This window comes from Ipomoea triloba, chromosome 12, assembly GCF_003576645.1.
Source record: "Ipomoea triloba cultivar NCNSP0323 chromosome 12, ASM357664v1".
Lineage (NCBI taxonomy): Eukaryota > Viridiplantae > Streptophyta > Magnoliopsida > Solanales > Convolvulaceae > Ipomoea > Ipomoea triloba.
The window spans coordinates 24,542,510-24,560,015 of record NC_044927.1 but is presented as its reverse complement, the minus strand read 5'-3'; the positions used below and the strand labels follow the sequence as shown (position 1 = coordinate 24,560,015).

General features: G+C 35.6%; 2 protein-coding genes, 5 non-coding genes and 3 pseudogenes across 7 annotated transcripts; 8 read left to right on the top strand and 2 right to left on the bottom strand.

Annotated features, from left to right (window-relative positions):
* Nucleotides 1-791: 791 nt before the first annotated feature.
* Nucleotides 792-2,783, top strand: LOC115998373 (60S ribosomal protein L35). Its single transcript, XM_031237936.1, has 4 exons — nt 792-899; nt 1,020-1,155; nt 1,856-2,012; nt 2,519-2,783. The coding sequence occupies exons 1-4, from the start codon at nt 896-898 to the stop codon at nt 2,591-2,593; spliced, it is 372 nt and encodes a 123-aa protein (XP_031093796.1). The 5' UTR covers nt 792-895; the 3' UTR covers nt 2,594-2,783.
* Nucleotides 2,784-3,949: 1,166 nt separating this feature from the next.
* Nucleotides 3,950-4,073, top strand: LOC116000544 (annotated as a pseudogene).
* A 471-nt stretch (nt 4,074-4,544) lies between these two features.
* Nucleotides 4,545-4,705, top strand: LOC116000553. Its single transcript, XR_004094130.1, has one exon. It is a non-coding gene; the product is annotated as a U1 spliceosomal RNA (small nuclear RNA).
* A 489-nt stretch (nt 4,706-5,194) lies between these two features.
* LOC116000538 lies at nt 5,195-5,323 on the top strand (annotated as a pseudogene).
* A 303-nt stretch (nt 5,324-5,626) lies between these two features.
* Nucleotides 5,627-5,787, top strand: LOC116000565. The gene has a single exon (XR_004094140.1). It is a non-coding gene; the product is annotated as a U1 spliceosomal RNA (small nuclear RNA).
* A 605-nt stretch (nt 5,788-6,392) lies between these two features.
* LOC116000577 lies at nt 6,393-6,554 on the top strand. The gene has a single exon (XR_004094151.1). It is a non-coding gene; the product is annotated as a U1 spliceosomal RNA (small nuclear RNA).
* Nucleotides 6,555-7,152: 598 nt separating this feature from the next.
* On the top strand, nt 7,153-7,313 carry LOC116000588. The gene has a single exon (XR_004094162.1). It is a non-coding gene; the product is annotated as a U1 spliceosomal RNA (small nuclear RNA).
* Nucleotides 7,314-7,580: 267 nt separating this feature from the next.
* On the top strand, nt 7,581-7,725 carry LOC116000545 (annotated as a pseudogene).
* A 262-nt stretch (nt 7,726-7,987) lies between these two features.
* LOC116000422 (ABC transporter G family member 6-like) lies at nt 7,988-10,184 on the bottom strand. Its single transcript, XM_031240505.1, has one exon. The coding sequence runs from the start codon at nt 10,160-10,162 to the stop codon at nt 7,988-7,990; it is 2,175 nt and encodes a 724-aa protein (XP_031096365.1). The 5' UTR covers nt 10,163-10,184.
* A 5,890-nt stretch (nt 10,185-16,074) lies between these two features.
* On the bottom strand, nt 16,075-16,147 carry TRNAA-UGC. The gene has a single exon. It is a non-coding gene; the product is annotated as a tRNA-Ala (tRNA).
* Between the last annotated feature and the right edge of the window lie 1,359 nt (nt 16,148-17,506).

Here is a 17,506-nt window from a genome sequence, read left to right as displayed (position 1 = left end):
TTGAATTTGATTGCACTGAACAAACAAATTATTGATTAATAGTCATCAAATTAATAGTTGATAACTAAGGGTGCGTTTGGTTCGCACATGGGAATCGGAATCGGAATGGGTATCAAATACTTGGTAAGGGTAATGGGTTTTGGTGAAAGTATTTAGCATATTTGGTAGTTGGGTGGAATGAGAATGATTATTAATAGTTGGGGAAGAAATGATGAAGGAAGATGAAACCCTTATTTAATAAGGGTATGGGTTTTGCCATTAATGGGGTATTCCAAACCCATAGTAGCATTCACAAAACCTATCAACCAAACACTAACAATCACTTTGATACCCATACCTTATGCTTAAACCCCCCAACCAAACACACCCTAAATTTCATTTAGAAATACCACTATAATTAAGAGGGAAAAAAAAATTCTTCTAGCTAGTCTGATTCTATGGCTATGTTTGGCAAACTTAATTGAAAAGGTAGCTGAAAGCTAAAAACTGAAAAGTTATAAGCTCGGAGCTATACTTTATGAGTTTGAATACTGTATTTTATGTATTAGAATAATGTATTTTATTAGTTAGAATAATGTAATTTATGTGTTGTTTGACCGTGTGTGGACCTAATGATTGTAATGAAATAAGTTGGGCCCAATAAGAATGGGCTTTGATGATTTATCTTAATAAGTTAATAGTAATGAACGAAATTCTTCTAAAATACATTGAGCCCAATAAGTTTGACCATTAATAGTCTTCAGAGATAAAACAGGCCTAAGAATTTCTTGACCCAAAATAGCAGCACGAAATAAAAATCAAATTTCGGCTTATAAAAGCCCTAATGAACCCCCGTATGAATTAGGGTTTCAGCGGAAGAAGAGCGGCATCTGCAGTACCTATCCGAAGGGCACCAATGGGTGCGTAATCTGGAACTTTACTCGCAATGTTATCTTGATTCAAGATGTTAGCATTTGAGGAAATGGTTTGTAGGTCTGACTTTTGTTTTCATTTTTTGGGATTTTGTGGCTAATATGCAGCTAGAATCAAGGTTCACGAGCTGAGGAACAAGAGTAAAACGGAGCTTCTGGCTCAGTTGAAGGATCTCAAGGCCGAGCTTGCCCTCCTCCGTGTCGCCAAAGTCACCGGCGGTGCCCCCAACAAACTTTCGAAGATGTTTGTCTGCTCTCTCTCACTCTCTGTATAATTGTGTTTGCTGATGCTTGATTGTAGAAATGCACTGTGAACGGTTATATATGATGTTGGGTTTGCTTTTCTCTATAGCTTATATCTATTATGTTTTGACTTGTTTGAGCTAAATTGGTTTTTATTTTTATTTTTATTTTTTTTAATTTGTGAGATTTGGATTACTCATGTGAAGCATTTCTGAATGGCAATGAAATTGGTTGGATGTGAACTAGTTAAGAGTTGTGGAAAATGAAAATGGATATGGTTGCATTTTCTGCATCTTGCAGAGAATGTGGTGGTAGTGGTGTCTTTGATCCATTTGTATATCCTGGATTTTTTAATGATAAAGGCATTTTTATAGCATCCTTTGTTGGCATTGTAAAATGGAAGTTTTTCAAATGAATATGGAAGTGAGAATCAGTTGAATTGAGTGCATCATTTGGACTATGACTAAACATTGATGTAGGAGTTGCTGTATTTATGTTTTAATTGTCATAATATAATTTAAGGGCTGTACTTGTAGTCACTTAATTTTGGTAATGGAGTTATCTTAACCATATAGGAGTGAGACATATTGATTTATCATTCATAATCTGTCAGGGGTCTTCTTAATTCTTTGAGTTCACTATAAATTTATCACTATATAGTTAGAATTTGGGGTTTATGGGTGGTCTTTTTGTTGTTGCAGCAAGGTTGTCCGGTTGTCGATTGCACAGGTGTTGACTGTGATATCTCAGAAGCAGAAGGCTGTGCTAAGAGAAGCATACAAAAATAAGAAGTATTTGCCTCTTGATCTCCGCCCGAAGAAGACCAGAGCCATCCGCCGGCGTCTTACCAAGCACCAGGTAATTCTAACTTGATAGCCTTGGATTCTTAATCAGTTGCATTGATTTTGGAAGCTCATCTTTTTCATTTAGGAAGTCCTGGAAATGATTATTCTACATTAACATAAAGCAGCATCCATGGCTTTGTTTGATTTCTTTCTGTCTTTCAAAATGGGTTAAATTTTAAACCACCCTAGGTTTTCCATAGTTAATCGGCTCAAACAAAGAAGGTCATTAGACATCTCTTGCTGGGAGACGAACTTGTAACCTTGTGGTTACCAAGTTAACGGTGGCTAGGTTGCCCCCAAATGTTAAATGTTGTTAAGGGCCCAACTGGGTTCGAACCAGTTACCCTCGATCTGCAGTTGAATGCTCATTTCTTTCTTTATGAATTGGTTGATCTGATTATTTCTCCAACTTTGTTCTATGTCAATTATTGAGTATAGCTGTATTGAAGCTATCATTCTTATTTTTTAGCTGTGCTTTCACTGGACACCATAGGCTAATCGTTTGTCTTGTTTGTACAGGCCTCATTGAAGACAGAGAGACAGAAGAAGAAAGAAATGTACTTCCCATTGAGGAAGTATGCTATTAAAGTGTAGGATAATACCTACTGTTATGTCATTTTGAGCTTCAAATCAAATATGTTGGTTAGAACTATGAATTTACAAATTTTGTTTTCTATAGTCTGCTTTTGTCTGGCTTGATGGAATATTGTTCTAGTTTTGACTATTTATATTTCAGCCTTTGTTGATTTAAAAGTTTCAAGTCTTATGCTTGATTGTGAAGCTATTTAACAGTAAGTCTTGTGTAAGATTGATTCATGGTTGCGTGTGACGTAGAAAAAAAATTGCTAAACATTCAAAGAAAATATCAATATAGATCAAACAAAGAAAATGGGATTACTAGTAACTGGCATTAGAAGAGCAAACTACTGTGGGTGAAAAGAATTCATCCCTTTTCCCTTTCAAAGCAATTTTTTTTAAAAGTTTTTGTCAGGCTAGCAACAAGAGAGATAAAAGAAGAAAAAAAAAGAGATAAAAGAAGAAAAAAAAGTGGTCGCCAATTGACTATAGATTTCCTTTTTTAAAAAAAGAAAACTTCCACAAATTTTTTTTTTTCCGAACTCCTCTTTTCTCTCATTTCTCCTCCACATAGAAAAAAAAATTGCTAAACATTCAAAAAATAAGCCAATATGCTATTATGATCGGAGTGAGAAAGTATGTATAGACAGATACTACATTGTAATAGAATTCAATACTACAAAAAATAAAAATAAAGTAAGAAAGGCATCATATATGTTATTTAAATTTGCAGGCGTCATGCATGCTCATCACTACATTCACTATGCACTGCATGCGTCATGCATGCTCATCACTACATTCACTATGCGGCAGTTGTCTCCACTCACCCCACCCCTGCTCCATATATAGTCTATATAGTATATTTTTAGTTATAAGTATACGAAAACATATATAAATAAACAATTGATTAGTTGGTTGGTGTGCGTTTTTACTTGGAAAGGGTGAGGGTTTGAATCTTGAGAGCAAAAAATTAATAATGAGATGTGTAATTTATAGTGTGTTTTTTATTTGAATTATTTTATTTTTTATTTTTTAAACTACATCTTTTATGTTTCGCCCCCACTATGAAATTTTTTTGGCTCCGCCACTGTATACAAGCCGAAGAATGGATTCCCAATTCCTGTTAATAAATTACCAAGTAACTTCTTTGCAATTCAAATGCCTTTGCACAATTCAAAATCTGCCTTATATTTCGCTGGAAGCATACACGAGAATATACACATCGCAAGGATAACAGTGCTAAGTGAATATGTGAACTGCTTCCCTTTGTTCTTTTAAGGATAACAGTGCTAAGGGAATACATCCCACATCGAAAGCTTACCTGCAATACAATAAAGCTTGGCATATAAATACTGACATGGAATATGAGTAGACATACTTACCTGGATGGGGTCTATGGGTGATCACGAAGACTCATGGTCTAGATTGGTAACTTTCATTGCACTTTGAAAGGTTACCGGTTTAAGGTAGTGGGGGCTAGCGTTCGTGCAGCCCCCTCCAAATTATTTTATAAAATTTCTTGGGTTAGTCTCTGGTAAGCAATGCTTGATTCCAAACACAGCCTTATATAGTATATGCAAACATTAAACATACATCATATATAGCCAACTATCTGCACTGTGAGAAACATATTGCAAGAGAGGCAGCATGTTCTTTAAATTTGCAGGCGTCATGCATGTTCATCACTACTCTATACATTCACTATGCAAGCTGAAGAATGGATTCCCAATTCCTGTTAATAAAATGCCTAGTAATTTTTTTGCGATTCAAATGCCTTTGCACAATTCTCAATCTGCCTATATTTTGTAGAAAGCTTAAACGAGAATATACATCATGTGAATATATGAACTGCTACCCTTTTTTCAATTTTTAAGGATGAGAGTGCTAAATGAATACATCCCACATTGAAAGCTTACCTGCAATACAATAAAGCTTGTCATATAAATATTGACATGTAATATGAGGAGACATACTTACCTGGATGGGGTCAATGGGTGATCACGAAGACTCATGGTCTAGATTGGTAACTTTCATTGCACTTTGAAAGGTTACCGGTTTAAGGTCTGCTCAAGTAGCGGAGCCTACGTCATAATTTGTGGCAGTGGGAGCTAGCGTTCGCGCGGTCCCCTCCAAATCAATTTATAAGATTAATTAATTTTAAGGGTATTTTTAGTTGATCACAAAGACTCATTATTTATATTGACTGCTCGCAACCCCTCCAAATCATTTCATTAGATTAATTTTAAGTGGATTTTTTTTTATTTAAGAAAAGTTAGTTGCTGCCCATCCTAAAACCAGTTGGCGGCCACCCAATGCAGACAAGAAAAAAAAACCATTTTTCCGTAAACTAAAAAAAAAAGACCTTAAAAAATGTCCATGTTGGCCTTGCTCTAATAGTACACTAGTCTTATAGGCACTTTGAAATCATGTCCTTCACTTTTTATCCCAATGCGCACAGATCAAGAGATTGACTGTCAAGAATCTCTAAGAAAATGAATTGCATCCTTTGCTGTTTTACCATTGAGAGTACTACGGGACTTAGCTTCATCCCACATCGGAAGATTACCTGCAATACATTGAAGCTTGCCATACAAATACTGCCATGGAATATGACTAAACATACTTACCTGGACGGGGTCAATGGGTGATCATTGCACCTTGAAAGGGTATCGGTTTAAGGTCCGCTCATGTAGTGGAGCCTACGTCATAATTTGTGGCAGTGGTGGCCTGCGTTTGCGCGGCCCCTTCCAAATCAATTTCTCAAATTTCTTGGTTTAGTCTTTTCTAAAGGGGTTTGGATGGTCTTATATATTATAATGCTTAATATTCTTGAATTTGCAGCAAGCTTAATGCCCTTGCAGGTCTGCAGGATACATATATGAATGTGACCAAGCTACCATTTTTACCGTAGTAAAGAATGTGTATGAAGATTAATTGCCCCCCTTGCTCTTTTAACAGTTGGAGTGCTAATTGACTACATCCCACATCGAAAGCTTACCTGCAATAGAATAAAACTTGCCATATAAATATTGCCAAAGAATATGAGTAAACATACTTACCTGGACGGGGTCTATGGGTGTTCATGATGGCCCATGGCCTAGATCAATGACTTTCATTGCACTTTGAAAGGGCACTGGTCTAAGATCCGCTCATGTAGTGGAGTCTACGTCATAATTTGTTGTCGCGTGGGCTTGCGTTCGCGCAGCCCCTTCCAAATTTATTTTTTAAGATTTCTTCATTCAGTGGATTTCTTACTAAGCTAAGTTTGATTCTAATCAGGTTTCAACCATTGGATTGTGAGGTCATTTCATGATGTTGGGAGCCTACGTCATAATTTGTTACAGTGGGGCTTGCCCTTCTAAATCAATTTTTTTTTTAAGGTTTCTTGATTCAGTGCGTTCTTATTTATTAAGCCAATCTCGATTCCAACCACTTCAAACACCGGATTGTGATGATGATTGATGCTTAATATTATTCTAAAAAATACTCTATATGTTGATTAGGAGTTAGGACTATCACTTTTACACGCTCTCCAATAAGCAATATATTTTTTGCTACCCATTTGCATCCTGTGCCTTTGCCCTTTGCACAGTTCAAATCATGTCTTGTATGGAGAGATAGAGATTCAACAGTTATATTACAGATAATGCTACACAAATTTTCTTGAATCGACTGTCAAGAATCTAAGAATTGAAAATGAACTGTTTCCCTTGTAGTTAAACAATGAGAGTGCTATGGGACTGCATCCCACATCGAAAGCTTACCTGCAATAGAATAAAGCCTTCCATATAAATATTGGCAAGGAATACGAGCAGACATACTTACCTTGACGGGGTGTATGGGTGATCATGAAGACCCATGGCCTAGATCAGTGACTTTCATTGCACTTTGAAAGGGCACCGGTCTAAGATCTGCTCATGTAGTGGAGTTCTACGTTATAATTTGTTGCAGCGGGGGCTTGCGTTCGCACAGCCCCTTCCTATTCAGTTTATAAGGTTTCTTCATTTAGTGGCTTCTTACTAAGTCAAGATTGATTCTAATGAGGTTTCAAACACTAGATTGTGAGTTACTAAGTCAAGCTTGATTCTAATGAGGTTTCAAACACCAAATTGTGAGGTCAATTCATGATGTTGAGCCTACGTCATACCCCTTCTAATTCTAAATCAATTTTTTAAGGTTTCTTGATTCAGTGGCTTCTTATATATTAACCCAATCTTGATTCCAACCACTTCAAACAACGGATTGTGATGATCATTGATGCTTAATACTATTCTAAAAAAATTACTCTATATATTGATTAGGACTATCCGTTTTAACATCCTCTCCAATAAGCAATACATTTTTTGCTACCCATTTGCATCCTGTGCCTTTGCACAGTTCAAAATCATGTCTTGTATATGCACAGATAGAGATTCAACAGTTATATTACAGATAATGCTACACAAATTTTCTTGCATTGAACTGTTTCCCTTGTAATTAAACAATGAGAGTGCTATGGGACTGCATCCCACATCGAAAGCATACCTGCAATAGAATGAAGCTTTCCATATAAATATTGGCAAGGAATACGAGAAGACATACTTACCTGGACGGGGTCTATGGGTGATCATAAAAACCTATGGCCTAGATCAGTGACTTTCATTGCACTTTGAAAGGGCACTAGTTTAAGGTCTACTCAAGTAGCGGAGCCTACGTCATGATTTGTGGGAGTGAAAGGGCACTAGTTTAAGGTCTGCTCAAGTAGCGGAGGAGTGAAAGGGCACTAGTTTAAGGTCTGCTCAAGTAGCGGAGCCTACGTCATAATTTGTGGGAGGGTCTGCTCAAGTAGCGGAGCCTACGTCATAATTTGTGGGAGTGAAAGGGCACTAGTTTAAGGTCTGCTCAAGTAGCGGAGCCTACGTCATAATTTGTGGGAGTGAAAGGGCACTAGTTTAAGGTCTGCTCAAGTAGCGGAGGAGTGAAAGGGCACTAGTTTAAGGTCTGCTCAAGTAGCGGAGCCTACGTCATAATTTGTGGGAGGGTCTGCTCAAGTAGCGGAGCCTACGTCATAATTTGTGGGAGTGAAAGGGCACTAGTTTAAGGTCTGCTCAAGTAGCGGAGCCTACGTCATAATTTGTGGCTGCGGGGGCCTACGTTTGCGCGGTCCCTTCCCAATTCAAATTCTAAAGTTTATTTTCATGTCAAGCTAGCAAAAATGTTGTACATTTAAATATAGATGACAAAAACAAATGATTTATTTAATTTGATTATATTATACATTTCATATTGCATCATATATTATATCACCAAAATCAATTATCCAAAAAGTACATCACATTAAAAAGTAGTTAAGTATATGTATATATTTATAATAACTTAAGCAAGAAACTATAATCTCCGCCGCCAAACAGCATCCTGGTTCTCACATATATTTTACCGCCTCTTATTCCTGCTTCCCAGCAACAACGAGAAGTAAAACAAAATCCTAAAGAAGAAACCCCATGCAACGGTGATCCACAAGCAGTTCCATTTGCTTAAGTCGGTGACTCCTTGCAGGGCCAGAATGTCGGCGCCGGTGGTCACGCACGTGGAGCTCGTGATCCTCATCTTCAAGGTGTCGCCCAAAGCGGCCAGGAGCTTCTCCTTCAAAGCGTTCGGCACGGCGCTGAGCGGCGTTTCGTCGAACATCTGCGCTCCTCGGACGAAGCATTTGGTCGGATCCTCAAATTCATTTTGCAGGACGGCTTCGTAGGGGTATTTGATCAGAGAAATGTAGTGGAACCAGATCCAGTAGAGCGGGATCCGGCCGCGGTTCATGAAGAATCCGCTGAAGAGGAGGAAATAGGCGAGAATTGCGACGACGAGGATGTATGCGAGCATGATGTATGGGACGACGCTGGAGAGGAATGTGACGAATGAATTTCCGGCCCAGAATGAGGCCAGGATGATGGCGTAGTAGAAGAAGAAGCCGGAGGCTCCGCCGCCGAGCCCTGCCGCCCAGAATGTGGTGGCGGAGAATACGAACGCGAGGATAATAAGCATCGGGATGGATACCAGAGCGTGGGAGAGGCAATAAGATGATCTCCGGTACGCGTTGTGAGCTGTTTCACGGAGGAAAATATACCTTTCCTGGATGAACACCGGTAATGTATCGGCGCAGGTGTAGAAAGTGGTTGACATTGCGAACGCGAAAAACCCTAGCCTTTCCTGGATTCCTTTAGGGGAATTGTCGAGCCGCCAGAACATTGTGGCTAAGATGAAACCGGTAATCGAAACTATTCCGAGTCTGAAGCCTATGATCTCCGGCATTCGCCGCAGATTTCTGAAGGACCGTTTTGATAAAACCGCCATTTCTGTCCAGAGTGAATTAGCATATGCCGGCACTGATGAAACCGGATTATTAGCGTCGTTTGTAGCACCGGATACTAGCTTCCCTTGAGAAACGCTGGCATTGATAGCTTCTTTCAATGACAAACTGTGAACCGCCGGTTCGGAGTTCCGGCCATCGCTCCATCTCCGGCTGAACTCGACCAGGCTTTTCGTCCCTTCCGGTGAACCTTCGAGTTCGCGGATTAGGTCTAGAGCGAATTCGACCCGGTTTTCGCTTTCTGGAACTTGATGCCCGAAATCTGAGAGGAATTGGTGCAAATTGACCGGAGATCCGCTGTAAACCGTTTCTCCACGGGAGAGGAAAATCAGGCGGTTGAGTAATCCGACGATCCGAGAACTCGGCTGGTGAATCGACAGGATAACAATGCTTCCGCTCTCAGCAATTCGCTGTAAAACCTTGACTACATTGAAAGCGCTGGTGGAATCGAGGCCGGAAGTCGGCTCGTCGAGGAACAGAATGATCGGATCGTGAATGATATCGATTCCGATCGAGACGCGCCGCCTCTCTCCGCCGGAGACTCCGCGGTGGCCTTCGTCGCCGATGATCGTCCCCGCGGCGTTACGGAGACCTAGTTGATCAATCAACGCTTCCACTCTCATCTTCTTCTTCGAATTCGTGAGAGTCCGCGGGAGGCGGAACTCCGCCGCGAACATGAGCGTCTCTTCGACAGTGAGCATCGGATACAGAAGATCGTCTTGCATGACGTAAGCTGATATCACTTTCAGTAGCCGGAAGTCCAACGGCTCCCCGTTGAGCGTGATTGCTCCTTTCAAGCTCTCCTTAGAAATCCTGCACGCCAGCGCGTCTATGAGAGTGGATTTTCCGGATCCCGACGCGCCGAGAACAGCTAAGATTTCTCCTTCACGCGCCTCCCCTGAGATATCATTGAGGAGCAACTTTTTCCCCGCCGCCGCCGCAGGGGTTGCGGAGACGCTGACTTTGTTCCAGCATGGAATAATACCCCACCGGAGCTTCAATCTGCGCCGGGATTTCACACTGTAGGTAAGGTTGTTGAAGGAGAGGACGAAAGGAAGAGAACGTTCCTCCATGCCAGAACCGTTCACTTCAACGACTTGATCGTTGGCCGGAATAGCCGCCGCAGTCTCTTCTCCGGTAACCTCCTTCTCGGCATCGCCGGCATACTTCAATAGCTGGCCTAGCGTTACCTCAGAAGCTTCAACGCTTGACTCCTCCATTATGCCCCCGTCTCCGATCATAAAACGGTACGCTATTTCTCTCTCTCTCTCTCTGTGTCTCGCCGGAGATTAAATATCTGGTACTATCCTATACATGCATTATATTACAAGATGGAAGTATAATATAAAGTGGATAATATTATATATATTATTGGGTTTAAATTCTTGGATAAGTACTTTAATTAATGGTGAATATATTGAAAATGCTAAACTAACAGAGATGAAGGGTGAGACTTTTAGACGGTAGTGAGTGACCTAAAACTCCTAACCTTTCATCTACACGTCTGGTTTTACTGGGGTATGGGTCTGCATGCATGTATTCAGTTTCAAGTTTCATACGGTTAGTGTTTTGATATTATGTTTTCATGCAAAAAGCATGTATGTATTCTAGGTTCTTTAATTTAGTATTCATGGTACGTAGGAATTTTTGTCTCGGTATAATTGGCCAAGAATATATATATATATAAATATATATATTTGGCTCAACAAATCGATCAGATTAGGGTTTTCAGTATAAGAATGATATATATATATATATATATATATATATATATATATATATATAAAAGAGAAGTTGGTGGGGATAGTAATCTACCGCAAGCTTATTAATTAAGATACTCCATAATATTTATCAACGGGAGGAAATTAAACATATCTTGCAAATTGAAAACCATGTTCCATTTACTTGGTATTTTTAATTTTGTTGGGCGATCGCCTCAAACTAAGAAGGTTAATAGGTTATTTTTATTAAAAGTTAAACTTAGATTTTGTAGTTACTAAGCCAATAATCTGACCAATTTAGTTGAGGTTGTCCCACCATTTTTAATGTTGTTAGATGATCAACTCAAACTAAAAAAAATCAATTGGTCACTTTGATTAAAAGTTAAAATCTAAATTTGTGGTTACCAAATCAATAGTCTGACCATTTATCCTCAACATTGCATATGTCAAAAGCGAATGATTAGATGTGAATTGAATCTACTTAATTAATGATGAAAATTTACCAAAAGTGAATTTAGATGTGGATTTGACTTCTTAAAACTGGTCCAATGGCTTAAACCCTTCCCTTTATACGGGAGGTGGTGGGTTCGAGCCTCAGTGGAGGCAAGTTCTTGTGTTTCAATACTTTGAGAAAGTAGTTATGAAAAGATACTGCATTGTAATAGAGTCAAATTCACTTGTTAATTAGAAATATACAAATTACAAATATGTATTGCAATGTAAAAGCACCTTAATATCTAATTTTAGCTGAAATATTTATAGAATCAAGTAATCTCCAGTAGCCATAATTACATTTTGAATCACTGTAATCCTTATATTAGCTCGTGTAGAACTGCAATAGAGATATTATTTCTCACTCAATCTCAAGTAGATGGTATACATGCAATAACTTAAGCAACGAAAGGACCAAATATTTATATAGCATATGTGTTATCATTATAGGGTATGTAACCGATCGAAACCTTGCTTTTGTTACAAACTTAATGTCACTACTCAAAATTCATAATAACTACTTGCACCACTAATTATATGCATGTCTTGATGGGAAATGTTACATATATAACACAAATACTACTCTTATTCATTGTCAAAAGTTGGGATAGATTACTTGCAAATAAAATGAATGAAGATTTATAATTTAAATTTGTTTGAATTGTTGAATTGAGGAATTGTAATTTTAAAAATGGGATATATAATTGGATATTTGAATTTGTTAACGTTTTAGATAGATGAAATATTTGAAAATTTATTTTTGATTTGATTTTTGAATATATACTTGAATTCTTGTATCATAATTTATTTAAAATGGGCATTCAACCTGTCATTCACATGGATTGAATTAGATTAGATTGGATCCCCAAGTATAACATAGGCATATATGGATAACGATGGAAATTTTCAATACAAATTCACCTCTCAACCACTCATAAGAGTATCAATATCAGTTCATATTTTGCACAGTTTTTAATGTAGCATATAAGAGAGAGAGTTGGACAAGAAATAAGTGAGAGTTGTAATTTCACTGTTTTCAATACAAGAGAGAGAGTTGTACTTTCACTGTTTTCAATACATTTTTACTGTTCTAAAAACTAGCAGATGGTTCTAAAAAAAAAAAAAAAAAAAAAAACTAGCAGATGAAATTTTTTCTTCTCTCTTACCTTCTCTCTCTTTCATATTAGTTTTAATATTCTCAAAACTCGTGAAAGAACTTTTGGTGTGGATGCTACACTAAGGACATGCCTTCTTTTTGGGGTATTCAGATTTCTCACTTTCTCCTATCTCTCTAAAGAATTTTTTTTTTTTGGGTGAAATTATGAGTTGGTTGTAGAATTTAACATAGCCTGACCAAATATAGCTTACATTACTACATAGGATTTCTCTCACGTGACGTTGCATTATGTAATATAGTATGAATAGTGAAAGTAGTTGAGGGTAATAAGAATAAATGGCATATGATGATATAGAATACCATATATGAGCATATATTACATCCTCGAACGGTTCTCTCTTCTTATAACATAATCATTGTACCTGCGGAGAGAAAATGTCTCCATCAATGGTATACAAGTATGGAACTAGGATTGACAATAAGCAAATTCAAACCAGATTACATCACTTCATTGATTATTATTATTATTGAAAATCAATTAAACTTTATTAAAATTTAAAACTCAAAGCAACCTGGATTATACTCACCCGAGATTCAAACATATGACTTTTGATATGGAGTTAACTCTGGTACCAAATTGAAGCATGTGTTTCATATCAAAAAGTTTAAGCTGGTAATTTAAGCATGTGTTCCTTCAAAACACTACTATATGCATAAGATAAATCCGAATTGAAGCAGCTCCAAGGACATTCTTGCAAAAATTTAGACCATCTATTTCCAAGGTAACAGTATTATGGTTCAACTCCTTCAACCAGGAGTCCAGGATTACATCATTATTATTATTATTCAATAAGAGACCAACATTATTTAAGAAACTAATCAATACTTAACCTTCCAAATATTTTAAAACATTATATGTAAGAGCAGTAAGGGCCCCAAATTTGTATTTAATTATTCAAGTTTGACTCGTAGTTACTTATAAAATAATGAAGCTAAATTATTACACCTAGCTAATCTATATATGCTTTATTTGATTTGCTCCTTTAGACAAGCATTCATGTTTACAGGAAGTAACTCAAATAATATATATGTATATTATACATTATATAAGTTGAATGACTACCGGTCTACCCCAATAGCTAAATGTTGTTAATGAGCATATAATATATAGGCCCTGTTTGGTAAATGGATGTTAGCTGATTGGGTTGGCTGTTTGGATTAGAAGGTATGATTTGTTGATAACATTGGCTGATTGTAGAAAGTTATTTGATAAATTAGAGTTTTTTTCCAAAATGGTCCCTCGACTATTGCTCATTCTCAATTTTGCATTTCGACTTTCAATTGCACCTAATGTGGTCCCTCGACTTTCAAAAACTCACCCAATTTGGTCATCCGTTACATATTCCGTCAAATCAGTGTTAAAATGGAGGGTATTTTCGTCCATTTACCTATTGTTAGCCTAATAAACATTGAAAATAGTTGAGGGACCATTTTGAGAATAGTCAAGGGACCATTTTAGGAAAAACTATTTTATTTATTTCATTTTTGTTTATTTCCATTTTTTAGACTCTATAATTTAGAATTTCTATACATTTTTTCTTACAAATATAAATAGTTAAAATCGCGCAATCCAATTTTTTCTTACAAATATAAATAGTTAAAATCGCGCAATCCAACCTCAAAATTTTTATATAAATAGTTAAAATCGCGCAATCCAACCTCAAAATTTTTAACTTTATAGTTAAAATCGCGCAATCCAACCTCAAAATTTTTAACTTTCTTGTTAAAATCGCGCAATCCAACCTCAAAATTTTTAACTTTCTTTACAGACTTTTCCTCTAAATCCTCAAAATTTTTAACTTTCTTTACAGACTTTTCCTCTAAATATACAAACTATTCCTATGAAGTTTTACAATAAGTTCCGTAAATTTCATTTTTTTTAATGTTCATAGACAATCAATCACTATGTATCACATTAAATATTACTTTTACCATTGAAAATAATATTTTTTTTCAAGCGTAGACACCCAAAGAGTGTAAAATGTAGGGAAAATATTGGACCGAAAGGTAAATTTTTCTAGTAAACTTCTCAGGTGAGCTGAAAAGTAAAATCTCGTCAATGTTTCTTGCAATATTTTCTGTATTTGATTTCGAAGTAATTATTAAATTTTATATTAATTTACATTATTTAAGATATTGTATGACATCTTTTATATGTTTGCCTCTTCTTATTTTTTTTATTAAGGCAAGTATAATTTATTTTGTAATGTGGACACATTATTTTTAATAATTGTGATTTAATTAAATTATACCTTAATTATAAAAATCCTACCTAATAATTTTAGTATATTACACGAGACACAATAATTATTATAAATAATGTTTAATAATTGTCAATTTGTATTCAACAATAAAATTTATAGTTAATTTTTAAGTCAATCATAAAATCTTTTGTGACGTGGGCACATTATTTTTAATTATTTTAGTTTAATAATATTATATCTTATTTATAAAAAGAAATCCAAAGTAATATATTTAGTACTAAAGATGTGACTAAGAATTATTTTAATCGGTGCTTGAAAATGAGTATTTATAAAATTTACGAAACTTATTGTAAATCTGCATAGGAATAGTTTGTATATTTAGATAGAGGGAAAAAGTCTGTAAAAAAGTTAAAAATTTTTAGAATGGATTGCATGATTTTAACTATTTATATTTGTAAAAAAAATGTATAGAAATTCTAATTTTATAGAGTCTAAAAATGAAAATAAACAAAAATGAAATAAATAAAATAGCTTTTCCCAAAATGGTCCCTTGACTATTCTCAAAATGGTCCCTCAACTATTTCTCAAGGTTTATTAGGCTAACAATAGATAAATGGACGAAAACGCCCTTCATTTTAACACTGATTTGACGGAATATGTAACGGATGACCAAATTGGGTGAGTTCTTGAAAGTCGAGGGACCACATTAGGTGCAATTGAAAGTCGAAATGCAAAATTGAGAATGAGGACTAGTCGAGGGACCATTATGGGAAAAAACTCGATAAATTAGCTGTTAGCTGATAGCTGTTTGGTATAATTTCTTTTCTCAAAAAGCTAATTGAAAAGGCTGTTTTGAGTAGCCTTTTGAATTTTAGCATTTTGGAGTTACAAAAAGCTTATTATTTACTAACTAATAGTGATCAAATAAGCCAAAATTGGCTGATAGGCTGATTATTTACCAAACAGGGCCATAAACATAAATATGTAGTATAACTATTAGTTTAGCATTTTAGTTCAAATGAAACACATTTTTCAATTTGGTGTCAACGGTAACCCATGTAAAAGGCCATGAGTTCTCCATGTTATCGATAAAAAGGAGATTATAGGACTACAGTCCACATATTGTTTGGAGTCTGTCAAAAAATAATTATCCCACACACGTGAAGAGATGTGCTGAACATTGAGTTGAAACAAATTACATCCTTCAATTATTGTGATCTCCATATATATGAATCTCGCTCTTCTCTACAAATATTACTGGCCATTTACTCCAAACTAATTTAATTATTTAATTTATATATAGTATATGTAATTTGTAGTATATATGTAAGGTAAATTTTAAAGTTTGTTATGTATTTAAAAAAGGAATATGTAATGCATTAAAAAAATGGATGTATAATGCATTGAAAAAAGGAATATATAATGCCTATGCATGGTTTCCAAGACCGATCTTTTGAACTTCAAAACAAATAAAAGAAAGAAGATCAATTTTGGTATTAAAAAAGCGTAATTCAATTTTAATAAAATCTTAATCTTTTTTTTTGAAAGTGCATTAAGAATGGAGATGCGGGGGATCGAACCCCGTGCCTCTCGCATGCAAAGCGAGCGCTCTACCATTTGAGCTACATCCCCGATTGATTTTTGGCTTTATTTATCTATATAAATTGTATGGACACAGCAATATTTCATATTTCCGTTGGTTGACTGGTTTATGATTCATTCATTGCTAGCTCATTTAAAAGTAATAAATCACATTAAATTTAAGAAATTTTAAATCATAACTCCAAAAACTCGTAGTTTAAAAATTTCGAATTATTGAGTAATATATGTCAAATCTAATTAAAATTAGTCTATCGTAATTAGTCTAATGGCTCAATTCATTTGACTCAAGGTGGTCCAACTTGTATTAAGAAAGTCAAAATCAATCAACTTATATTCATCTATATTAAAAGGTTAGGTAAAGCATCAAATCTATTGATCTAATGTTGGTTTACATTAAAATACAATACATTCAACCAAAGACCGGCTACATGATCAAAATAATAACTTGAGATCATCAATTATCAATTTTTCTCCAGACTTATTTTGGTGACACTGTATGATCCATGAGAGTCATATTATATAAGTTTGTAAGTCATCCATAACTCTATAAGTCCATAGCATTTAGATTCCTAGCCAACTAGTCACTTTAATTACCTTGTCAATAAGTAATACCAATATGCTACACATATCTATTATCATGTATTCACCCATTAAAGTTGTACTATTTTCGTTCGTGTGTGGTTTTATTTGATTTTTTTTAAAATTATATTGCAAACTTGCAATACTGACAGTGACACCGTCATATTGCACCCTACCATTTGGCACGATGGAGTCCACTTTCTTTATTATACTTTAAAAAAAATTAATGTTATTATTATTATTATTGTTGTTGTTGTTGTTGTTATATGTTTTGATAATGAATTGTTATTATAGGAATATAGACAAAATATGGTGAATTACCATGGTAGTGTATGGCAATATGACATTTTTAAAAAATATATGTGAAAGAGTATTTTAGAGATACATGTAACTTACAATCTATTTTTAAATACCACATTATAATTATATTTAGCTATCAGTATATATGATTTTAGTCTTGGATCTTAACTTGTGTGGTCGAATAGGTAAAGTATGATATATTCTCATCATATAAGAAGGTTAGGAGTTTAATTATTGCAAACAGCTTATCAGTCGAGCTTCCAAGTATAGTCTACCTTTCATATATAGTGATGAGGTAAATACGTTGAGGTATTATCTCAGATATACGTGGTATGTAATACGTGAGTGCCACGTGTTTGACATGCACTTAGGGTGTTTAGGGACTATTTGAAGGTGTCCACGTGTTGCAATACGACTTACCGTTTCAAAAGGCGGATCGGTTGGGTTGAATGCGATTGTCCGAGTGTAGAAGTAGTGAAGCTCGATAGAGGCGTACCGCGTATCGAGATT